Source organism: Notothenia coriiceps, unplaced genomic scaffold (genome assembly GCF_000735185.1).
Source record: "Notothenia coriiceps isolate Sejong01 unplaced genomic scaffold, NC01 NC01_scaffold00010037, whole genome shotgun sequence".
Lineage (NCBI taxonomy): Eukaryota > Metazoa > Chordata > Actinopteri > Perciformes > Nototheniidae > Notothenia > Notothenia coriiceps.
This window is the reverse complement of record NW_011342738.1, coordinates 71,829-98,440: the sequence shown is the minus strand read 5'-3', so window position 1 is coordinate 98,440 and position 26,612 is coordinate 71,829. Positions and strand designations below refer to the sequence as shown.

Here is a 26,612-nt window from a genome sequence, read left to right as displayed (position 1 = left end):
CAATAAACAGCCGTGTCTCTAATTTTACCATAATGGTCATGTTTGCCCTCTAATTTCTGTATTTGTGTCTCTTACCATGACTTTGAGGTCAGTCGGAGGTCAGTGAACAATTCACGTTTCAACTTGCAGAATGAATCTGGGTCTGGCACAGGGAGCAAACACTTGAGTACCCATCAACAGTCCTAACAGCGATTTTTCATTACAGCTGCTCAGTACTTGAGCGCGAGTGTATGGAGTATGATTATGTTACCAGTGGTTCACTGAACATGCCACATAAACGCATATGCTGATGGTGGTGGAGTGGTATAATCATAATGATGGCACTTGGCTTTATATAATCCAGGAGCGGCAGCAGGGTGGCAGACCGAGGCAGCAGTTTGCCCTTGAACAAGATAGGAACTTCCTATCAATACAGAACTGATCTTAAAATATGTAGGGAAATTGCAAACACCATTAAAAGGGAAATTATTTTAATATTTCCCCCACATTACTCAGAAAGCCGTTCAATTACGAGTTGACCTGTTTGGCATTCTTGTAGTCATTTTGGATCACACATAACGTTTTTTTACACTTTTTGTTTAAATGGAGTTAAAGTAAATTATTCAGTGTGTACAAAATCATTAAACAAATTCAATTTAGCATTTCAAGAAGAATACAATAAAAAGATCTCCACAACATAACAAAAAAGTCACAGACGGAGATTACACTGAAAGAGGAATTTATTGTGAGTTTTGCTTCCAAACTCATCCAAGGGGAGTTCAAATTTTCAAACATTCTCCTGTCTTCAGCATGTACTCTTATACATTTCGGCTGCACATTACAATATTTCACATTTCAAATGTCAAAAATGTAAACAGACACTACAGGATGCAAAACAGAATTGTTGTAGTTTATAGTAGATCATATTAAAAATATAATCTAAATTTGCAACATACTGTAGTAACAACATTTTCTTTAAACTTCATTACACAATTACCAGCTGGACCTTTTCTACTCTTTCACAAATGTGTTTGCCATTGTTACCTGGCTGCTGTATCTAATTATGCTAACCATTGAACAATCAACAAATAAGTTAAATCACAGTTTGTGAATGCTCTATCAAATTGAACCCATCCAATGTTGACCAGAGTTGCCACTAAACAGATACCAGTATTGTTGCTGCAGTAAGTAGTAAGTATTGGGATGTACTACAAGGCACTTTTTTACAAGTTCTAAAAAATTAAATAAAGTGTGGAGACGTACATTTTCGTACTCTATATTGTATTGTATCTATATAATGTAATAAACATCAACTTGACAAAGTAAAGTAAACAAGTCTGCCTTAAAGGGTTTAAAATGTAATAAACCTGTTAATGTAATAGAAATTTAGGAGGGTGCGGCATTATTTTAGAATCATTCAAAAATAAGTGGTGTAACAGTTAATGTATGTTTTTACCTTTTTTCATAACTTCAATCATTACATTTCACATAGAGTATAGGATAATATTACATTACAGGCTTTAAGATTTCAAACTGGGCACAGTCAGTTTTTACATTATAATTTAAAACAAGGGGATGCTGGCATCTTTAGTCCGATAGAATTATTATCACATGGTACATTCATTTTCTTTGCCTGTCTGTTCATTTGGCCACCCATCTCTCCTTTAAGGGCTTATCGTATATTTAAACAGTAATCTAATTTGTTACAGGTATAATTACATTTCCTGTGCCGGTATATTCTCTGTACGAGTACTGCAATGTGTGCCTCTCATTATTGTTTGGGGAATAGAGAAGTTGACTAACAGACGAACGATTAACATTCTGTATCTGTACTGCAATCAACAGAATTGATTAATGCCATGAGAGGCCTAACTGTGACCAGCAATAATATCATTTAAAATGTGATGTTGAGGGCGCGTCTGTTGCCCCAGTGATATAGTGCTGAGGTGTCATGGCATGGTAACAACTGTTAAACTGCAGAGGCATTGTATACACTGCAGGCCCTTCATGGCTGTGAATCACAGCTCTGTTTTTAGGAGGTCTTACAGAAGTTTAAATCTGCCACATTGGATGTCTGCGGGGCTCCGAATCTCACCCAAAAGCACTCATTCTAAATACACGGAGGTATCTTTTGTGATACACAGACATGATTCAGCCGGGAATTAGTATCATATTGGGCAAATTGTCTACATTTGACATTTTAATGTACATAATATGTTTCTGTTTCCTGTTGTCAGTAAGACACTTGTTTAAACTAACTTATCTGATTAGACAGTAGTGATAGAAGTATTAAAAACATCCCATTTAAGCTTTTTCATGATTTAATAAATTATTGTGATGGAACTATCTCTGACAACTTACTTTATTTTTGGACTAAGTAATCTCCAGCCAGGTTTTGTAGGGAACTCAAAAACTTCCATTTGCCCAGTGCTGACATAACGACAGGTGAACGACCCTGTGAAATTGTTTAATATAGTGTTCAGTAAATGTGCTTTTGGAAAACTGTGGCTGCTGGAATAGTGTGGGAGAGGATCTGAACAGCGTATTGCCGTGTTGATACAACCTCTGCCAACATAATCAGTAACAATGCAGCAAGTGGACAGTAATGCTGAAGACAGGAGAGCAAACACTTTATGTCTGAGGGTTTGGAGTGGTATTGGTGTGTGTATGTGTGTGTCTCTGTGTGCTGTGTGTGTGTTTGTGTGTTGGGGTCAGATTCGAGTCAGCTGGTGCCAAAAACTGGACGGCATGAAGCTTTCCATCTTGTCTGCGAAGAAGCCCAGGGGTGCAAAGAGGGTGCTGAAGAACTGCAAGAGAGAAAAAGCAGAATGAGCCTTCAGTTGAACGTCAGTAAAAACTCTTCCCATCCATTCTTAGATAATGTTAAAGTAAAACACTTAAAATAAATCCCTGCCCACAAGTTCACTAAATTACTGTTATGGAACTTATATGTTCAAACAGTGAACTCAAGTGATTCAAACAGAAACACAATGGCAGGTAAAGGGCTTGGAAAACATTGTGTGTTTGGTGTGTTTTACTATTAAGCCTATTGGTCTGTAAACAAGACGGGTGTGACAATAAAATAACTCATCTTGCTCACTTTTTTAAAACAAGGAGGCAGTAAGAAGGCATGAACATTAGTTGCTGAGAGCGCATTTGATTTGTAGCAGTGCAGACAGGGAATTCAAACAGTCATCAAGTATTATCATTTTTTTTTAAATGTTTGTAGTAACAACATGACATATATAGTCTGATACAGGAATACACTTTATATTATCCAGGATTGAAATATCAACATACTTTTATACATCAAATCAATCATGTTGACTTTCAGTTTCTCTTTCATTTTATAAATAGTGAAAATTGAATAAATATATGGGATTTGTTTACAACATGTGCAAAAGGACATTCTTAAATACTTATATCCTTTTCAGTTTCACAGAACACAAATTGGGTTATTTACATAATATGTTTACATGATTTTGTTGTGCAATAAAACAACCCGATGGACACACGATAAAGGAAATGTTCAAATTCAGCTCTGATCGTAGCAACATCGGGCCATTCGTGAGAGGTGGCAAAATCTTTGGCATGCCAAAAAATTGCAGAAGGACCTTGCGAAGGTTCACTTTCGTGTTGAATTCGTGTGTCAATTTTGCCCTTCGTAAGGCACTCGTGAGAGCATCTTGTTATCATCGGTGCCATCGGGCATTCGCCCTGATCAGAGTGAGGGCGAATGCCCGATGGCACTGATGATAACACGAAGATGACACGATTTGACAAGATGGCCTCACGAGTGCCTTACGAAGTTGCCGCTCACGAAGTTGCTGCCGGAGCCTGAGAAACTCCACCAGTGGTCATACGATGGCTTAAGATGCCCTCACGAATGGCCCGATGTTGTTACGATCAGAGCCGAATTTGAACATTTCCTTTATCGTGTGTCCATCGGGTGTCAATTTCGGGACAGTGTGACGCGGGCTTAAAGGATCCTTAAATCTGATATACGGGTATGGTTTTCGGACGGACACTATTAAGAGTAAAGAGCCTTATAATCATGACAGATATACAATATGTTGCTACAGAATTAAACAACATTTTGCTTTGACAAGGGTCACCTATGACAATGTATACATACGTAATACAATTGCATAAACCCTATACTTTAACTCAACGTTGTGGCATTTACACAAATAAATCATCATAACTTTTTATTATTTTCTGCTGTAGGTAAAAAAAAAACATATAAATCTTATGCTAGGAAACTAAAAGGATCAACTCAAACACCCATTTTATGATTTCCAGCAGGGCATATAACCACTAACATCTAAGATTTAGATCTAAGATATTAGGTAAAATAGAGCATACATACGCACATGTTAGTGATTTAAGTTAGCTAGTAATATCGATATGTCCTCTAAAATATTACAATATGGCTTCTCTCTGAAACCACTTGAGGTGCGCTTGATACACTTGACACTTTAATAGTCTCATAAGTGGACGTATCAGCCCGGCCAGACAAGTGTAAATCAAGTGCTCCTCTAACACGGTCTATATATGAAACATATTCAACTACGATGCTTGCTTGTCTGGTTTCCACAAACAAGGGAAAGGCAGGCTGCCACCCCTCCACTGTCTTGTGTAGCTTGCATCTTCTGTTGAAGAGCAGCAGATTCACAGAAATCAGTTTTTCCTCAGAAGGCAGTGAGGATCGCTGTGTTCCTCCCTCAATGGTTTTCATGCACTCCATCTGAACATTACACAAACCAGGCTCGCCGGGGCTGCTGTAAAAATCTCCCCTCAATCTTTCCCATAACAAAAGGAAGAGCACTAGATGTTCTCTGTGGCCTTGTTTTGCTACAAGTCTATGTTAAGGCAGGACGCACCAGCAGGGTCATAAACAAAGGATTAGACGAAGTAAGGAGTTTGCCAAACTAGCAAAAACAGATAACACAACACTTCTATCATAAATAAACAGTAAGAGCAAGTCATTCAAAGTTCCTAAACCTTTGAGGCTGTAAGATACACAGTTATGTTTGCGTTACTCAGCTGTAGACACTGATAGCTTTAGTTGGGTAAGAGCTTGTTTTGGCGGTAAACATGGACTTTACAAGCCTACGACTCCCATGAGCCTCCAGTGTTTCAGACAGTGATAGAAGGCAGCAATTACTACATGGGTTAAAAGGTTCATTTCAGAAAAAATTCCCTATTAAAAAGGTCCCATGTCATGGCCATTTCCACTGATCATAATTCCATTGTTGAGGTCTACTAGAATAGATTTATATTGTGCAATTTTCCAAACTCACATTGGTTTCTCATACAGCATCTCTGTAAACTATGTGTATTCACTGAATTTCACTCTCTGCCTTTAACGGCTCGTCGTAGCTCCAATAGCTCCAGCCCCCGCCCTCCCTGTGAGCACAGTGTGCTCTGATTGGTCGGGACGTTGTGAATCGCGCTGAGCTCATGGATGTATAAGAGCTCCATGGAGGTGTGGTTTCCTTGTTTAGCGATACACAGCGAAACACAGCCAAACTCATCCTGAGCACACACAAAGTCAGAGCCGAAGTAAAAACAATAAGTGTGGCTTGATATTGAGTAAGAAAAGGGTTTAAAGGTTGATAAACGCTGTGAGAATGGGTCTGCAGAGAGAATTTCGCCGCGATCCCAACTGTCTGTTATCAGCCTGCAGCCGGGGAGGAGAAATCAGCAGAGCTGCCTGCACTGTGTGTGTGTGTGTGTGTGTGTGTGTGTGTGTGTGTGTGTGTGTGTGAGGAAGTCAGTGGATTGGTCAATTTGGACCAATCAGCAGGGGCTTAACGTAATGGCTCCGCGGACGTAACGTAACGGCTCCACGGATTGGCCCATGTGGTTCCGGGTACCAAATGACCGTATCGCGCCATAGCTCTGGGCGCGGCTAATGGCCATTCCTACGTCACGATACCCAGGAAGTAAACAATGGACAATGACGTATCTCCAACAAGACGTTTTGGGGAGGTATTTTATTTTTTTAATCGCTACAGGGTGTACTTTGAGGGTTTTGACTCTGCACACCGTTTACATGCATAAAAACCTTCATAACACAAAAGGGGACGGGTAATAACCGGAAAAGCATGACATGGGACCTTTAAGATCATACAATGTGTTCTTGTGTAATGACTAAAAGTGAATTATCTTAATCAGCTTTTATACAACTGTATGACAACAGCAACTTTGGATATACATTTGATGTGTAATTAAAGTACTTACTGCTTTGGCAAAGACACCCATGAGCTCAGGGAACTGATGTGTGAGCATGGCCAGCATGGCAGTGAAGGAGCAAAGGCCTGCTGTGAAGAGGATGAAGAAGGGAAGCTCTTTCTTTGGGTACACAGACACCTCGTGGAACGCTGGAGAGAAAGTGAGCATGGTCAGGAAAAGAACGAGAGATAAAGTCATAACCAGTGCAGATGAACAAGAAAACAAGCAACTTTGTACAGCTATGCGTAGCTATTACACTTACAGGGCAGCAGTTCTCTATCTGCTGTTTCTGTGCATCCTGGGTAGGGGTAAAACAGGTGACCCTTCTCCAGTGGGTAGGGAATTATCCGGAAGGCTGGAAAATCAAAAATGGGAAATTGAATTAAGATGACAAACACAACAAGTATGTTATTGTGAATTTTGCCCATACATATAATTATGTGTTTTGGTATTCAACGATATCAAAGAAAAAGTATGATTTCAAAACTGTTAACAAAACAAAAATGTAATATTCAAAGCAGTGGGATTCAATAGAGAAGGTGATAGTGGTACGTACTGCCCTCCCAGGTGCAGTGTAGTAGGTTTAAGGCTCCTTCTGCCCTCTTCCAGTGCTGCAGGTGGAAGAAAGCATATGCCACTGCCTCGCTGTCACCCCTCTTCAAGATGTGCTCTGGAGGAAGGATCAGGCTCTTCATCTCTAATAAGTACTGCAGACAGAAAGAGGAAGGAATAGGACGCCAGTGCCATAATGCTTTTTGGCTTCTGAACTTGAAAAGAATGACAGATAAGTATTTTATTGCAGCACTTTATACTGCAGTCAAAAATTATGAAAGTGTGCAGAGTCTGATCTCTTGGCTAAAAAACTCAAGCTACAGTCGATTCAATTACTTAAAGAAATAGTGGCAAACAATTGCAACGTCCATCGTGTGCAAACATTTGCTGTCACATACTCATTCTCTATATAGTGTTAAAGAGCATACATTTCAAAGTGCCGGCGAAAAATGACCATGAAGCAGGCAAAGGAGACCACATATTTTATTTTTGTGAAAAAAAGACTACTGAAATGGGATGTTTATGAATGAGAAATAAGCAGCTGTCAGCCTAAAACCTTCAAATGAAGGTTTGGTTTTCCGCCGATGGTTAAAAGCCAATTCATTCCACTCTAATGCTTTCATTCACATCTTCTCCCTGTATCTCAGTCAGCACTTCACTTATTTCATTGTGCAATTCCCTCTAGCCATCTCCCTGCAGACTAAAACATATTTTCTTCATGTGAAGTATTTGTTGTCGGCGTTATTTTGCAATTGTTCGAGGTGGGAAGGAAAAGCTTTCCAAAGCTCTGCGAGTGTGTGTTATTGTTACAGTACACTCATTCCATGAATGCTCACCCCCCCTACTGTGTAAGTTTGTCCCAGTGAGTCAGTCGGTTCACTCTGTTGACCAAGGCCCACATCCCAGAGTTAAAACATGTAGAACAGGTATGCTTTCTGATATTAAAGTAAAAAAACATCTAGAAATAAATAAAAAAAACAGAATTAAGTGTACTGCATTTCTTCAATATCTATTTAAGTTAAGGCCTACCTCTGTCCAAACATGAGTCAATAATGGGTGTGCGTTGACTTTGCTGAACATGCCACTCTACGAAATATATGTCTGTGGTGCCCAGTGTGGCAGGAGTGTGTGTGTGTGTGTGCGCATGTGTTTGCGGGGCCCCCTGGGCTGGATTCCCAGGCGGCCAGCTTCACAGCGCTCTGGATCTCAGACTGACACTTTGGGAAGGTTACCCCACAGCTAATCCTGTCTAATCCCTTCCATGGTCACAGGCTCAGCCAGCCATCCATCCATCTGGCCGGCCAGACCGTGATGCTTCACCCATCTCCCCCTGCCTTACCCTCCTTCTCCACTCTCACCCCTCAGGATCCCAGCTACAGCAACTACGGCCTGGCTCATCCCCGTCTTTCTCCTCATCCTCGCTTTCCTGCTCCTGCCAATATCATCATTGTTGTATTCTAGCCATATTCAAACATATTTATGTGTATTATGCTCTCTGCAGACAGCCCACCCTACCCATCTGTCTCCCGCTGGCCACCTCCTGAATCTCTCACCCTCACGGGTGACAGCTCGCCACTTCCCAACAGGTGTGAACACTCTTCCTCACTTATCTTCTAGCCTCTTCTCTTTCCATCTTCTGTAGACGTTACAAGGATCGGCAGCTAAGGACGACCAGAAGCTGCTGGTTTGACCTTCTCACTTATCCTCTGTCTGACTGACTTAACTCAGCTCTCTCTGCTCCAGCCAAGAGACTTGACTGCCAGGCTTCATCCTCCTCACCATTTTGGTCTCCTTTCTTTCGATCACAAACCATTCGCCATCCTCGACTCCCCCGGCACCAGAGTCAAGGCAGTCAGCCAGCTCTAGAAGCAAAACTACCACTGTTTTCTGACAAATAATATACATTTTGTTTTACATACACACTTTAAGAGAACCCAGGATGAGTAGGAAGCTGGCTTTAATTTAGGGCATAGGATATGGACAATCCGTTTGCAAGCAAATGTGTTATTTTGGTTAAAATTAGATGTATGCATGCTTCTTAGTAAACATTTAGCTGTCTTTGGCTCTTTTCTGCTTTAACAAATGTAAATGTCCCCTCCGTGGGAGAAATAAAGGTATTCTAAATGAACAGTGTTACACATATTTTTGCCTCAGTTTTAGTCTGTTTGCTATATTGAATAACCAGTAAATGGCACCCTTGTAGGTGTGGGTCCCCTGTGTTTTAAGATTAACCATTTAGAGGGGCTGGCTGCTCAGCTGTCCTTCCTCACATGCCACAGTATTAGACCTGGTGACACCTCAGTCCTCGGTGCCGACCCCCCCCCACCACCCTCTCGTTCTTCGGCCTGCTTCTCCACTCCCTGTCGCCTCTTTGATGAAGGGATTGGGTTTCATGTGTTCTCCTTTTATCCCTGGGCAGTCATAAGCCCAGAGCATAACTCATAAGCTGCCTTCTGATTCTAATCTGCGGCACTTTGCTGCTCACAATGGGACACACAGGCAACAATGACATCAGCCTTGTAGTGGCTCTATAAGGGTCGGACAAACATACACGTGTTCAGCGAAGGAACATAAAGACAAACAGGTGTGGCAGATTAAGAATCTCATACAGTGAGTAAAAGGCTCAGCTAGCTACTCCAACCTCGACTGAGGACAGTGGCAGACAGCTCACAGCGTTTATTCTAAAGTGGGCCATTCCTTACTACTCCCTCCCTTTGCCTTGTCTGAATCAAACCTCATCCATCTTAATACAGAACAAACCCACGACTGCTGCTCTGTATCAATTTACAAACCAAAAAGGCAATTTCAGAGGTAAACTAAGAAAAGGTCCGCATTTGTAAGGCTTGACATGTGATCTAGAGGAGAACATGTCAACCAGAATTGGGTGAGATGAGAAACCGCCTTCCAAAGTGGAGTAAACTAGCAAGGTAGATGGGATCAGGTCACCCAAAATGCTTCAAAATAATCGTGCATGGACCTAAGTGGTGGTACATTTCAATGTACAACAGATTTAGATAGCAGGAACAATTGATCAGCTGTCCAAGCATCCAGAAAACTGTCAGTTTTTAAACCGCTGGCTGCTTGAGAGGCTGATTGGAACAGACAGACAGATGGAAAAAACTAAAATGTGGAGCAGGGGGATAAATAGAGAAGGACAAGAAGATGAGGAGTGGAGGCAAATAGAAGGTTGAGGGAAGTAAATAGGGGCAAGATGGAGAGCTTGCGAGGGAAAGGGTCGTTTGGGAGTAGGGCGGTGTGCACTGAACCAGACTGAAGCATGTGTGTGCGGATGTGGGTTTAGTGTGTGTTTAGCTATACAGCAGTTTGAATAAGCTCATGTGATGCAGCCTAGTATGAAATTCATATATAATCTCCTTGGCATGCTTGATAACACACTAAATACTTGACCCACCATTGTTCCCTCATTACTCCACTTGTCCATTCAGCTTTTCTTTTTTCAACCTTAACTTGATGTTAAAACATGCCGTGCTTACACTCACACAGACGCGTTTCTTGAAACCAATGGCTAACTGGTACATTGATGATGATGATGGTTAAAAATAAACTATATTCCCATGGATTCAGATTTGTCAATACTACTAGACTCTGTACTCCAGCTCAGTGTAGCAGGTATAAGCATCAGAATATACTTAAATTACTCAGAGTAAAAGTACTCGCTATGCAGATTGGCCCATTTAAGAATAATATATATCACATGTATTCATTATAATCATTAATGCATTCATGTGTTATCAAAGCTGGTAAAGGTGCAGCTAGCTTTAATGACTTTGTATGCTGTAGATATTACTACAGGTGTAAGTCTTATGTAAGTGTTGATTATATTTCAAATTAGTCATCAAAATCTGTTAAGTAATTTAAGCTACTAATAGAATTGAGTGTATTAAAAGTACATCATTTACCTCTGAATTGTAGTGGAGTAGAAGTACAAAGCACCATACAATGGAAATACTGAAGTACAAGTATCTCAAAATTGTACTTAAGTATAGTGCTTGAGTAACTGTACTTAGTTACTTATCAAGGACAATACATTCCTCTGACGCCATATGAAATTAAGCTGTTTTAAAATCAACCAGTTATTTGATTATGCTGTACAGAAAAGAATAATAGATGATTTACTATCAGAAGTATCCATTAGATGAAGCCCTATATGATCGGCTGATAACTTTCTAACCTAAGACTGACCTTTTGCTTAAGTATGCCCACATGTGTACACTATTTAGGCAGCTAGAATTAAATCTACAAGATTACAGAATTAGTGAACTTTTGGACAAAAGCCCTTTACAAATCCTACTTAAGGGGGTGACAGACCAGCCTGTGTTTAAAAAGGCAGAAGTCACAGGTGCACTCATCATAGCAGACAACACAAAGCAACAACCCCCCTTCATCCCAACTGGTACATTTACATTCAGCAAGTCAAAACGTAAACACAGGTTGAGGCCTGATTAAGCACCAGATGCCAGTCAAAGGCTGAAAGATGAGCCTAGCAATAATTCCCCGTGAAAGGTGTGCTACAAATGTCCTAAAGTTGGCAGTGGTGGCCAACATCAGACTCTCTGTTTGGCTCGAACGGGGGATGAGGGAACATGAGAGGATAAGAAACAGGATGAGGGTACGTGATGAGAGGAGAGAGGATGGCTGCCTCTGGGCACAGTGGGGGAGGGAGCCGCTGGAAAGACAGTGGAAATGAGGGCCCTCACTTTAAAATCAAAGGCTGGATCAAAGTGCTGGCTGACACCCCGTTCCCCCACACACACACACACACACTGATTCTCAGAGTCAGGGAGATGAAACAACACCACACTACAAAGGCCAAACTGAGACACAACTCGGCAGCAATACTTGTGTATAACTCGGTGTGTGCACGTGTGACATCTAATCCTGTGGGAACTGATGTGAGAGGCCAGATGGATATCCAGTGATATGTTCTCCATGGTTCAGTTGTTTAAACCTTTACAGTATTCCTAGGGACCTACATGTGGAATCCAAACTATACTAACTGTCAAAACACACAATGCTGTATGATTCCAAACATATTGTGTTGTCTTGTAAGTGTAGTTGATAAAAAGGTGGAATGCAGCCATTTCACATTTAAAAGTGTTGGATTTCATTTTGACTGATTAATACTAATTACAATAATCACCCAAATCATTGATATAGAAAACAAAATGGACAAATATGCATAAAAAAAAAGCTTTAGGAATTAAGAGCTCCCGTTTAAAGACCCACACCGTCACCTGCTGGTGAGCCAGTACATAGCATGTCTGGAATAATGAGAGCGCTCTATTTGTATGTTACAGCACCTGTTACTGCTGACATAAATCACCTATACGTTTTAGGACTGATAGTTTATCCGTCTGCCAGTTATTCATGATTATTTCTGTGTGACAGTTATGCATGGCAGGTGAAATGGTACTATTGGACTAAATATAGAAATTCTACCCAAATCTACCCAATCCATTTCCAGCATAGCAGCTGCATGGATGAAAACAGACTGTAACGCATATGTTTCACTATGTGTGTGTAACTGAAACAGGATGCATGCAGGCCACACAGAGGGCTAGTCCTGAAATGAGGAACAGGCACAACAAGGTCTGTCCCGATAATGACTTTATCCACTGCCAGCATGTTGCCAGAATAAACAACAGGGTTTTCCCAATGAAAATAAGAATTGGGAATTGTGTGGACCTTACACATTGTAGTCAACGGAACTAGAGATTAATGTTATTGATTTTCTTTGGTTGTGTGATTTGATTCTTTATTTAAGGGGCTTAAGAGGTTAAGGATATCAAATTCAGATTTCAATGTTTGAATAGTCTTAAGAATTAAAAGTTCATTGCTGATAAAAAGGGTTTGCAAATATTATCATTATAACAGCAGCATAAAATGGCAATACTATCATTTATCACAGGGTTATATATCCTCCAACAGAAGTCATTATTGTGACAGGCCTAGGCACAACAAAAAGTCACGATTGGTTTTCCGTGACCCGCAGCAACCATCAGATTCAGTGTGAGGTGTATTAGTGTGGTGACTGACCTTTGGCACGTGTGGATTGAACTCAACAGCTCTGTGTATGGCCTCAACAGCATTCATCTCTGCCGTGCTGAGCCCTCGCCGTGACGCGGCCTCTGGAGAGAACCTGAGACAAATCACCTCAGATGACACACTGTAGCAGCTCACATTGTTATTAAAGCTGCCCTTAGTGCTGACATACAAAACAGGTTTTAGAAGATACTGAGTGGTATGCAAGATTCAAAGGATATTTAAAACCAAAAGGACACATACTTATCTGATACAGCCCGTGCTTTCAATAGTGCTGATGTGTAGCATATAGTGGCTGATTTTGGCAAGCTGATGTCTACAGTGGCAGAGGAAATTGGGGGTCATGTGACATATCTCATATTTTGCAATGAACAAATTTCAGTGCAAACATAGTATAATTTCTTCAGATTTCTTGCGTTTTACCGTCATATTTGGCGAGGACTGCTTGGACATCAGCATATGCCTGAAGCTCTAGAAGTGCCTCCAAGAGGTTTTCGTGTATATTTAACATTCCCAACAGTGGGAACTCCTTCATTAACTGTGAACATTGAAAATATCACACAATAAATATGGATTTTGTTTTGTACTTCTTTAAGACCAATGTTTTAAGAATAGTACATGTTGCCCCAGATGCATGTTTGTATAAAAACAATTACACTCACATCTCTCATCATTTTAACTGCTTCTTTAATCCGGCCCAGCTTGCGTGCACACATTGCCATTCTACGTTTAATGTACACCAGTAAGTTGATATCTTTTCCAGCTGTGGACGGCAAACAGAAAATATGAAGCGATTAATCAACACTTATCAGTCAATCGATTTTAAAAGAAGAATATCATGGATACAGCTTGTGGTCTTGCGTAGAGGAAAAGCAATGAAGCATTGATGGCATATTGCACCTGTGACTACATCCTTCATCACAAGAGGTTGTGGACAGATGTGGTCTGATCTATTTATAGCCGTTCTGCGCTGCTGGCAATGCACAGGGTGTGGCATGGCATGTTGCATTACTATTTATAAAAGTGGGTATAGTTATTCCTAAACTAGTTAGCCACCATTCAGCAATTGAGTCTCGTGGTTTAATATGCATTACTTAATGTTTATGTTAATCCATTCTTACCAATAATTAATGCTTTTTTGAAGAGGCGTTCAGCTTCTGTGATAGTTGTTGCTTCCTCCTCTGCTAGGAGCACATAGGCTGCAGCACATCTGCACACAAATAAAAAGACACAAAGAGACAGTCCTGTTTGCATGCACTTCAAAAATGTAGAGCATTAAGGAAATCATTTGAACACGAAAGCCCAAATTAAAAAGGCCATAATATTATTACATTTATTTGTTTATTTATGTAATTAAAGCAAGCAGAATTACAAAAAACGTTTGCGTACTACCATTTTAAATGCATTACAACAGTACAGTAAATAATATTTAGAAGATACAAAGTAATACTTATTAATACAATATTTAAAGAGACAGTATAACACTGAGTAAGAGGAGGACTCACTCTTGGTTCATTTCGATGGCCTGGTAGGCTGCTCTGATCCTGGCTTGAGGATTTCTCTCTCTCCAGGCTTTCTGCATAACTGTAATGAGATGAAACTCAAGGTTAATATCCATGTTGACTCGCAGTCCTGACAATTCAATAAATTCAATTTTCCAAGTCAAAAACTCAAAGAAAAGAACAAAGAAACATTTCTGTTTGAACATTTACGAGGAACCAGAGATATCTCTTCCAAGGAGCAGTCTTTTGCTTGAACATTCTTAAAAAACAAAAAAGACGACATCTTTGTTTGATTGCTAGTCACGGAGTAAAACTTACCAGCATCTTCTGGCCGTAATTGTGGAGTGTCTCCTGTGAAGAAGGTCTGATGGTCTTGAGCAGACAGGTTCATATCGTAGTAGGTTAAGGGTTCCTTCCCGGTCACCCAGGTGTACCTGTAGTGTAAAATATAAAATAATAACAGTTCAGCTACAGTTTTATGATCCACAATGTGTGAACAGAAATAAAGCAATTTTCTTGGACAAAGACACACTATGAGATGCACTCCATACTGCTAAATCTGAATTACACATACCTGTTGTACTCTGCTCCTCTGAACAGATTTAAAGGGTTCCTCCAGACCTTACACTCTATCGAAAGAAAGACAGTCTCTATTAGTGCTAGTATTATGATGAGTCGCATTGCTGTGGTAGTTTGATTATATGCATATTTACCAGAAACACTGGGCCTGGGCTCTGCCTCTCCATTAACCGAAGCAAACAGACCAGTGGTGGAGGTGCTCTCCACTCCCCCCAGCAGAGGACGCAGGTGGCTCACTGACACTTGTTCAATGAACGAGGTCCCATATTTACGAAAATACCACCACTCAAATATCTGCGGAAGAAAAAACATGTTTTTATAAAGTATGCAAAAAGAAAAGAAAATCTAGGTAAGTGATCCTTTCGTGGTAATTGCTTTCATATCACTACGCTAGACAGTGGTTCTTCTTACAATATTTTGTCATGCCCATGGAAGCGTCCAAAAACTAATTTAATGCAATAATGGAGCTTAATCTCTGCCCAAAATACTATTTAAAAGAGAAGACAAGGCTCTGTCGCTATACCGACGATAAACGTGAGCTGGTATTTTTGGAAATCAAAATCTTTTTATTTCCTCCCCTGCGAAAAATCTGTTCATCTACATTACATCAGTGCACAACATTAATGGTAAATGAACTACTTATAAAGGGCTTTATCAGGTCTTTTCCACCCCTCAAAGCGCTTTACATACTACGACTCATTCGCCCGTTCACACTCATTCATACAGAGCAGTGTCACTTGCTCTCGGGAACCAACATCCACACACACAAATCACACACTTTTGGCAAATCAGGAGCAATTGAAGGTTAAGTATCTTTCCCAAAGATACATCGACATATTGACTGCACGGAATGGGATCGAACCCAAAACCATATGGTTCAAAGATGACTGCACACTTGCCATAATCGCAAAGAAAACGTATAAAATGGTAATTTATTGAGTGGCTGGACAAATGTTAACCTTAACTAGCCGTTTGGCAAAAGATAATTTTGCTCCCTGCATGCCATTATTCTCAGTACATACATATTGATAACATAGCCTTGCCAACATAAGATAACTCTTGTTTGTTTATTGCTTCTAAATTATTCTGATGTATTCAACCTTTGTTTTGCTCCACTCTCGCAAAGTGTTTTCACCCCCTCAGTTTAAAAACAAATGCACCAGGTGTACTAGAATGTATTTTTTTCATTAGAGCATTTAATTTAACAGTGTCACTCCTTACTTAAACTAGGCTTTGACCACTGTGTTTAATCTTGGATTCTTTTAAAAGAATACAGAATTCTGGACGATTTGATTGTATTTAAGTAAGTGGCTTACCATCAAATATATTTGTAAAAATGATTACTATTAAACAGAGGTTTTACGGTGCAAGGAATAACTTACAAGGATGAGTCCAGAGATGAGAGAGGAGGTTCCAGTGAGAGCCACATAGAACTTGGGGGTCAGTGTATTCAGAAACACTGAGGCTGAAAGAAGAAGGGGAGACAGTTAGTATTCTGCCATAATGCTACCACGTGTCTTATGTTGGGACCGTGCAATTAAAAAAAACATGCACCAAACCACATTTCAACAGAAAAGCATGGCAATAAGATTAGTAAAGCCGGTGGCATGTAGCCTTATACCTTTTCCCGGTTACATTGTGCAAAAATTAGCACACAACAATAAACTAGCCAATCATGAATACATCCGATACACGCTGCTGTTTGAAAATAAAATAACGCAGAGGTGACATACGTATGTAAAGAGTCGACTATGAACTAACCAAAACATTTCTTTGTTTGTGCATGAATGAGTCAGAAACCGGACTGTCAAACGAACAGCTCCCGCTTGCTGTCAGCTAAAGCCAGCTAGCCGATGCTAACAATAGCTAGCTAGCACTTGCTTTCATTCACCTGAGGTAAGAGTTTCCTGCAGTTTCAGCGGGCTCCACAGGACGTAAATCATGATCAGAACCATGCCGAACCAAATTAAGCACACGTAGGTCCATGACCAGGAGAGCCAAGACTTTAATTTCTCTGTAAATCCGAGAGATTGGGGATTACTGCCAGCGGTGTCCTCCATGTTTCTCCGGATGCCTGTAAACAGAGGAGTCACGTGATCACCAAGTAAAATGACTTCTATTTTGAAATCTCCACAAAAACCCATTTCCGGGAACTACAGAAAAACTTTATTACTTATTTACTATATTTTGGAAAAAATGTACTCATTGTCTAAACTCAAAGATATGTTAATGAATATGTAAATAGTCCATATCTTTTTTATTTATTTGGGGTCACATTATATTAAAAGTACAGTTTTTCAAATCATATTTTTAGAGACCCGAAAATTACAAATGAAATAGCAAACAAAATTAGTGAAAATTAAATTAAAAAACGAAAAAGTACAGAGGGATTGTTTGAAATGGAAAATGTCTACACATGTACATATGCATATATCAACATACAATACACGGACACACATACGTGTGGCCATACATACACACTATATACATTCAATCGGTGTAGAAACACAGTCAAACAAGGGATGGTCGTCTTTGGGATATGTCAATTCTCCACTTTTTCCATATTAAATAGTCCATATCATAGCATAAACATAAGCTTATATGGAATAGAGACTGAGTAAATGATGAAATATCCCCCAAATATGATTGGGGTAATACATATCAATTAGATTGGGACCAATTATAAATTATTCACTTACATTATAGTGTTGTGTTATAATATAAGCATGTTATCTTACTTTTAGACAGCATTGTTGCAGGCTACCTGAGCTTTGCTTTTATCTATTTGGTTCTACTTTTGATGCGTAGAGAAAAAAAGAAAAAACTAGTACTATGATGCATTTTTGTGTCATACATTAAATTACCCAACAGTTTAAATTAAGTTGCCTAATCTTACTCCTCTACCAGTCAGCTGTTAATATAAGGCAACAATGATCTAGCTGTTGTAATAATATTGTAAGAAGAAGCATTTCGTTTTTAACATTTGAGAAAACACTTGGAAATCCTATCAGATGATCGCTTTTTGTTTTGCATAACCAACAGTTGAAATCCAAAAGAAAATGGCCAAATCATCAGATTTGAGAAGTTGGGGCCAATGTTGTTGGCATTTTTGTTCACTAACTAATTAACTGACACCTAATTAATTATTTAATTCAACTAATTCATTTAATTAATATAACTATTAGTAATGTAGGCCTTATATTAATGATGGATAACCTGTACAAGCTCATTTTAGCTGGTAATACTATTCATGACCAATAGGTGGGGCCATTACCACATTGAAACTTTTACTTCTGTTGCCATCAACTGACTGCAGGTGGAGACAACATTACATTTGTTTTTCTCCCTCTTAGTATTGAGATTCATTACAATATTGAATAAATGCATGAAAGTGCCCTCTTTTTTCGGCCCGATTTTCACTACCAATTAATTTGTGCAGGCCTAATCTAAAAAGTAAAAGTTTGAATCAAAGGGTGAGATTTTGTTGAATTGCCAATGATTGTACATTCAGAATACTCTCTATTCCTATGATTTACATAACAAAAAATGTACTTAAATAAAAAATAAATAAATAGATAAACAGTTCACTAAGATCGTTGCTATCAGGTAGAAATATATTTTTGGAAGCATACAACCCGCAGGACTTCTCACCTTGTGCGATTGACTCACATCCCACCAGTGCAGGAATAAATGTGATTTGTTGGAGTGCATTCTAGTTGGAGGTTACAACCATTGAATGACAGAGAGCCAGATTTGGTCCTGCTCACACATGCCCTTGGGTGTTTTCTGCCTGATGCTGATGGACAAGCACACGCGGGGTTAAAGGCCTGTCATATAAATCAGGTACAATCACTTTAGAGGTGAAAACATGCATGATGCCACTGACAGGGAGGAAGAGTGAGGAAAAGAAAGGAGGAATAAAAGCAACAGAGGTCTGTGGAAGTTATCGGGGTTGTAAAGCATGACCTGCATGTCTGAATGTATTTCCTGCTGAAATCATATTTCCAAATGACCTCTGCTCAGTGACTCATTCTTTGATAAAACATACATGTAGCTCTAAGAATATACTGGGTAAACACTGTTATCTTCTCTTGTATTAACACACCACCACTTTTATCGGTTGGATCTCAACAGCAGTCAAATAAGATAAATATTTAGATGAATGCAAGGACATTTGCAGAATGTCTTTATGTATCTGAAACACATGTTATTATAAAACATTTTATATTATAAATACAAATTTTATACAATACATTTCAAATATAAAACATTGATACACAAATTGCAAGCAATGGACCTCAGTAAGTGGGACATGACCTGTACACAACCGGTCAGCCGGTGTCCAGTCATGCAGAAGCAATATCTCTCATCATTCTGCAGTCACCTGTATACTTAAGGTTCATTTACAATTTCACGTCTCTTATCCTTTCTGCCATTCTGGACTTCATGTTCTGTTTATGTGGTTTCTTCCTTTTCTCTCCCCAAAGCTTTTAAGAGTCCTCTAATCATACATAATTAATCAGGGTTTTCACTTAAATGCACTGCATTTCTCACTCTCATTATTACTTAAGAGGCTGCTCTTTAAGGCTCGAAAATACCCGGCGTTCTGTTGATCGTATTTTTTACAAAGCCAGCTGTTTCAATAAATGAGGATGTTTAAGACAAAGAATATACAAAACATTTATTAATATTTTAGAGCGTTTCCAGCAAATGCTGTAATTTCATTACTTCACATAAAAATTCTAATTAAATCTGCTTGCTGTTAGGGAAACATTTTAGTAAAACCTGAGCAGAGATTTATATACAATACAATTTTAATGAGTAATAAAGTTTGGTCGTTTGTCAGCTCTGTATTTGGTGGTCCCTGCTGATGGAAAACTTTATGAAACTGGTTCTTGTCTCCCACACAGCTTTCTCTCTGTGAGTTTATATTTCTCGTCTCCATGAAGGGACTCTCCCCCACAAGTCATTTCTCTCAAAACACTTCATTTTCAAAAATGTGTGTTCTTTTTTTGCATTAGGAGAACGTGCCGTTTGACCACATCTGAAAGCGATGGTGCCGCAGAAAAATGACTTCCTCCATGACAGGCTCACGGACCATGCAGCAACATTTCAACCTTTTTCTCTGCAAATCTGTGAAGAAGAGTGGACAGGCTCTGCTGCTGTTTCATAACTACAATGATGACTAATTTACACCACATTATGGTTCAGCAGAGAGGATACTCACCGTTGAAACAGAAGCCAAGAAGATACATTTCATGCATACATTCACCTATGTTATGACTGCTAAGTCCTCATTTTGATAGAATGGAATGTAATGTATTTGTGGGAATGTAAAAATGCAAAACATGCAATAACAGCATAAGAGTGCAGCAAGCAGCCTCTCATCCAGTGTGTACACTAGCTGTTTCATTGTATACAACTGCAGCCAACTGTAAGTATAAATGGAAGAGGCAGAGATGAATAATACATATGAATTACCTTCATGCAGTCAGGGTCTTTTTTTCCACTCCCCTCTGCTGCAAGAACATCATTGTTAGAAACAATAAGATAAAAGGCAAGGTGCTCATATAAAAAAACGCATATATTGTTCACGAACATGTTGCTTCAATGGTTGCAAGAGCTTAAAAGGTGTTACAGTACTTTCTGAAAGGTGTTAAATAGCTTTTTTACTGCACATAACAACAGTAATGAAAGTCTTTATGCAGTTTAAATGAATGCTGCAAAGATAGAGCAAAACCTGCTTTCCTAAAGTTAATAAGGCTGCCTTTGTTTGTGCTGAGAGGACATGACTGACGTCATTAGCAAGTTGAGGAACTGTGTCCACATTCTTTATTTTCTTTGACACCGTTTTTTTAAAACACATTCTCTTAACTCAATAGGTCAGTTGTTGTGCTACACACTGTTGAGCAAGTGGATATGGGCACATGGTGAATGTTTAAATCCAAAATCCCTACATATAATACATATTTTCCTAACACTAATACAAAAATACATATTGCAAAACAAGTTACAGAGACATGTATGTACTTCTTATTATTGGGTGTTGTATCACTTTGTTTGTTATTCCCACTGCAACCACTGTAGTCACTATAAAAGTCATTCAAATGGCTATACTTAAGCACATGCGGATTTTCCGGCGAATGCTATTGACAGCATGGTTAGCATGGTAGGTACGCAGTTCAGTGTTTTGGAATGCTACAGTGCCATTTTCTTTTCAATAATGAACACAAAATACAACTGAGGCTGTGAATGTTTGTATTTGTAAGGTAAAGTTACAAAACCACAGATGTCAGATGGCATCAGGTGAAAAGTTAGAGGAATACTGAAGTTGGTAGGGATTATTTTATGAGAACAATGAATGTCTTTACAAAATTCCATGGCACTCCATTTCCAAAATGTTGAAATATCAAAACCTGAAACAACCAAACAACAGTCATTTGCCATGCTTAGAGTATTGTCATCAACAAGGTTAAAACGGGTTGTGCTACAGAATTTGTAGCACAACCCGTTTATAGCACATCACAACAACACCATAAGGTGATAGATAAAACTATTCAGAGACTCACAAACCTTCACTTTAAACCATAATTAGGTAACTGACTCCTTTCACAGACTCTGATGAGGTTTGACTGAGAGCATGTGAAAGAACACGACAGTACTTGGGTCGCTGTGGTTTAAGTCCCCATCTCATTCAACGGACCCTGATTGCAGTTGCTGCCGTTGAGAATCATGTAACCTTTATGGGATGGTTTCAAAGATGACTCACAGACTAGCTAATTTTAGAGGGCTTTGTGCTTTAGATTGGCCTTGAAGTATACAATTATAAAACATGAAACACAGTGACACAGACAAAGAAAGAGGCACACTCAGCTGCCTTACACAATAATAGTCGCATGTTCAGCCTCAATGGAAAAAGGAAAAGAAAACAGCCTTGAATTTAAGAAGCATCTTTGAATATTTAAATGTGCTTGACATAATTCACACTACTGCCCGCTCAGTGGTTTTACTACATCTTTAGGTAGACCTAACACCCATACAGTATGTAGTATCTGAAATGTGATGATTTGGATAGAGGGGCTGTGTGGCCTTTACTGACAGTAATTTAAGACAGATGTAACAAGACCAACCCCCACTCCAAGTGCACATGGCGAGAAGAGAGGTGAAACAGCCACAATGCACTATGAATAACTGAAGTCAAATAAAAAGTTTATTTGCACAGGACAAGATGTGTTTATCACGAGATACCACAAGCTACAGGTTTGTCTAATGCTAGACTGTTGCTACCTGTGTTTGTACAATACATATCTAGCCATACGTTTATGTGTTGCTGTGGCTCTGTCGTGAAGTACCATTTCATTATAGAAGCTGCAGAAACGTACAGACTGACACTTACAAAAGGCAGCTGTTCCAAATAGTGCAGCAACTATTATTATTATGTTCTTAGTGATTAATTTATTGGGAACGCATACTGTTGTTTTACTAAATATAAATGTTATTTTCAAATGTAGGATATATTCATTTAATAAAAAAACACAGACAAATGTATTCACTGGATTTCCTGTTTTAGGCACGTTATCTAAATAAAAACACATTAAATAAAGTAAATGTTTTGCAATGTCAAACTGTTTGTGTGTGTGCACAAGAGGCAAAGATGAAGTGCACACGTCACATACACAGCTGTGCTTTGGAATAATTAACAACTTTACTGCTCTTACTTATAAACTATAGGAGCTGTGACTTACAAATTATTTCAGTGATGACCAATATTTTCAGTACAAGCAAATAACTATGGGGTGATATTGGGAATTAGAATTTGGGAATTTCATTTTGAGATACAACATGTGTCCTAATTTTCCTGTTTGCAAAATGAATTTGAAGACTCTGGATGGTTAAGAGAACTTGAATATTTTTGATCATTCAACGTGAAAGCATCCCAAAGTCACAATTCAACTTTTGAGGATAAAAGAAACCCCCAAAACACTCTAATATCATATGAATCAAATACGAAATATTTAACCACAAACTATTTTTTAATCATTGAAGTCATTTGTATCCACCATCTCCGATTATAATGACCAATAGTCACACCTCAAAAGTCCAAGACTTCAAGACTCCAATTCCAGGAAAAAGCAACAAAACAAAGAGAGAGGAACAGTGGGAATTCACTTTAGGTTATCAATTATATTTTGATACATTTCTATAAATATTAGGACTTTCAGTTAGACACTGCAGTTCTATTAAAACACAGCCATCTCTGACACTCTCTTGCCAGCACTGCAGACAGTTTAAGAAAGGGCTGTTGGATACTGACAGAAAACCAAACAACAAATTGAACCACAGCTAGTTCCACCGCTGCGTGTCTGACCTTTTACAGCGAAACGAGAGACGTTAGTGTCACCTGGAGAAAACACTGCCGATTAACAGGGCTAATCCCCTGTCCCTGACGTCACTACAAATCAACGTTACCTGGCCAATGGTATTTGAGTTTGAACACAGAGTCAGACGTTAAGAATAACCAGATTCAAACTGACAGCATGTGGGAGAGGTTACCTTTCATATGCGTGGGAGTCTTTTCTTTTTGTTTTTTAATACGTGAAACTAAAATCTGGGGCGAAGTAAAGATCATGCTCTTCAAACCCAGAAACAAAATCTATCTGAACTGTCGGTGAGTTAATTGCGACCGTTTTATTTTTTCCAGTGGCAGTGTTATACAATTTCTTAATGGGGGGTCAGGCTGGAAAGCATGCATTTTAAGGGTTACTAAATTAATCAAGCACAACTGTTACATACCAAACACATATAGTTTTGGCTCTCCATGAGATTATCAATATACATATATCAATAAACACAAGAATATTCAATTCAGTAAATGTTATTTATAACTGCCCATTAATGGTCACCATTTCTGCTTTCTTGGAATATATGTTGGGCAAACATTTCAGAAAAACATTTACCATATGTACTGGAGCCAGAGGGAGATACAGGCTTATATTTACAAGAATGTCCCTTCCCCAATCCCCTTAGATACCCCATTGTTAGAGAGGTAAAAAATAAATCCACAATAAAGTTGAACTTTAACTGAAAGCAGAAAAGTTAACATAATGACAGGCAAACAAATCAGAAAGCTTTTGGAAGAAGATAATCTGTGCTGTAAAAACTGCACTCCATGCCATATTACATGATTGACAGCATGGAAGCAAAACAATTCAATTATGTAATTTGAAGTATAGAAAGTAGGATTACAATTAAATACATTTGAACGTTTTACCACGGATAAGTATATATATATATATATATATATATATAAAAAAGGGTTTCAAATAATAAACCCCCACTATTCTTGTAACATGCATATTAATGTCCGCTGTCATCAGAGTACAGTTGGATGGTTGTAGATAGGCAGGGTGAAGCCAGTCGACCGTGCAGTGTACCGACCTCCAGAATAATCTAGTTTTAGACATGATTGTCCTGGTAGGGTCTCTAGAATCGCTCTTGAAACACATTGTGATACTGTGACCGGTAAAAACAACTAACAACATTGATCAGCTCCACCAGAGAGCTGCAGCCAATTAAATAAAAATACAGAACGTTAAAAAAGAACACCACATTTTCTTTAGGAGGGGGTAAAAAGCAGTATAGATTCTGTCTTTGAAGTGATTTTTTTTTTCTCCATCCATGTGCACATTTTTTTCCAAGTTCCTTGCCATCTGTGTAAATGTGATACCTCTCCTTAGTACAATGAACTGGAAATGGAAGCTGTGTTTCATATAATCCCCAAATCCATCCAACTCTCACATCCTATCATGCAAATTCGGTGCAGTTTGAAGAGAATCCGGTCTTCCAACCATATGCCTGAGCCGTGTAAAAGATACAACAATTTATTATGCATGCATTGCACTAGGCTTATGGTAATAAGGTATTAAATTAGTGCTGGACATTATTGCTCCACTATATCACTTCTGCTCAAAAGATTTTCATATAAGTCATATAAAACAGAAAAATGGATGAGATATAGGAACTGATTTGCTGGCAACCTTTACTGGTGACTTCATTGTGTAAAATAACATTTGACCGTTTAGATCCACTCTGCTGAAAACTGTGTTAAATGATGACACTGTTGACACTGTTGTCATAAGTCTGTCGTAAGTAAGTTAGCACTCAAGTGCTTTACTTAAGTACAATTCTGAGGTGCTCATACTTAACTTGAGTATTTTAATTTTAGGCTACGTTATACTTCTACTCTACAACATTACATTGTATATAATTATTTTTTTAAAGGTAAAATCCTAAATATTGATAGAATGGCCCTTAACTTTTTTTGGCTTGTGACCTCTTACACAAATATCCTTGTGTACTTGTATCTCCTTGCCACTGCCTTGTTTCGGATGTGTATGAGTTGTCAGTTTCACTTGAAATTAGTTTCATACAATTAACAGTTTAACGCCCAAAGAGGGCAAAACCTTTGAGAAATGATAAAAAAGAACAATAACTTTCTGTTTCAGAATTTATTTTCTCTATTCTTATTCTTTCCTCACACTATTCATCTTGCAATCAAATTCATCCATCGATCCTTTGGAGGGGACCAATCTATTGGGTGTCAACTGGACAAAGCTACCTGACTTAATATAAAATAGCTCGACCTCAACCAACTATCAGCAAATTGCTGCATACACATTGATGCAAAGGTTAATTCAGGTCTTTCCCTTGTAACACAGTGCTTTGTAGAATGTGTTTTTAGTACTTTGACTTGTCTGTTAAATTCTTGCAAAACAAATGTATTTATGCAAAGAAAAAGAAATTCACCCAGAGGTCTAAATGACTCTTGTTTTTAAAATATATTCTCAGACTGTCTGTTCAGAGAATCCACTGTAGCTTTCATTGTGTTACATATATACTGTATACTACAAGATGTGTAGAGATAAACTAATTAATTCAAGAAAATCTCATGCAGGCTGTATGAAAACTTGCATATTGCTTTGAAAAAGTGTCTTTTGAAGGATCACCACACTGCAGCTGGTCTTTGTAAGTCTTTGCAAAACAAACAGAGTTAAGTTCGCTGAACTTGAACTCAACTGAAAGATCCCCTCCAGGCATGCTTTAAGACATATATAATCAATAATCTGCTTTGAACTATAATGTATGTTTAATATTGTTCTTTCAACAAACATTTGAGAATCAAGATGAAAATGCAGACGCTTTGATGAACTCTGAGCAGTTCATTCAATTATTATTTTTTTAAGTTGACTTGATAAAACACTTACATACTGTAAAGGCAATGAGTGCACACCCCTTCTTGTTTAACTGGTGCATTTAAACCACATGGAAACCACATAGAAACGTTAGTGTCCTCATTTGAGACAAATTCATTGCTCACTTAGTTGTAGATACATTTGTCCATATATACTGTACAGCACATACATAACAGCGTGGGACGGTTTTTCCTTTGTATAGTTTTTGTGCAAAAGTAACATAACCCCACACATTCTGCTGCTAAACGCATTTCATCAGTAACTGAAGCAGTTGGCTTGTTAGATTGTATTGGATGTCTGGATGTATTATTTGTACATTCAAGTATGATTTATTTGGGTTTCATATGTCTCCTCTGACTCTCAGTTTTTCATTAGGCCAGATACAGTACATGGGTATTTCCCCTGAAATGAAGCAAAGAGACAAAGTACATAACAAAATGACATCTGC

General features: G+C 38.7%; 1 protein-coding gene across 1 annotated transcript; it reads right to left on the bottom strand.

Moving 5' to 3' along the window:
* Positions 1–701: 701 nt before the first annotated feature.
* st7l (suppression of tumorigenicity 7 like) lies at positions 702–16,986 on the bottom strand. The gene is made up of 15 exons (XM_010771525.1): positions 16,804–16,986; positions 16,295–16,377; positions 15,047–15,206; positions 14,908–14,962; positions 14,652–14,767; positions 14,337–14,415; positions 13,953–14,041; positions 13,494–13,594; positions 13,255–13,369; positions 13,075–13,147; positions 12,826–12,928; positions 6,773–6,923; positions 6,479–6,571; positions 6,226–6,365; positions 702–2,786 (listed from the first exon to the last, which is right to left on the bottom strand). Exons 1-15 carry the CDS (start codon positions 16,970–16,972, stop codon positions 2,691–2,693), a joined length of 1,623 nt encoding a protein of 540 aa, XP_010769827.1. The 5' UTR covers positions 16,973–16,986; the 3' UTR covers positions 702–2,690.
* Positions 16,987–26,612: the final 9,626 nt, after the last annotated feature.

Excerpts from the sequence above, each read along its gene's own strand:
- st7l (XM_010771525.1), bottom strand. The coding sequence starts at position 16,972 with ATGGAGGACACCGCTGGCAGTAATCCCCAATCTCTCGGATTTACAGAG. Across the intron at positions 6,366-6,478 it reads AGATAGAGAACTGCTGCCCT|CGTTCCACGAGGTGTCTGTG; the intron begins GTAAGTGTAATA and ends CTTTCTCTCCAG. Across the intron at positions 2,787-6,225 it reads TGGGTGTCTTTGCCAAAGCA|TTCTTCAGCACCCTCTTTGC; the intron begins GTAAGTACTTTA and ends TCTCTCTTGCAG.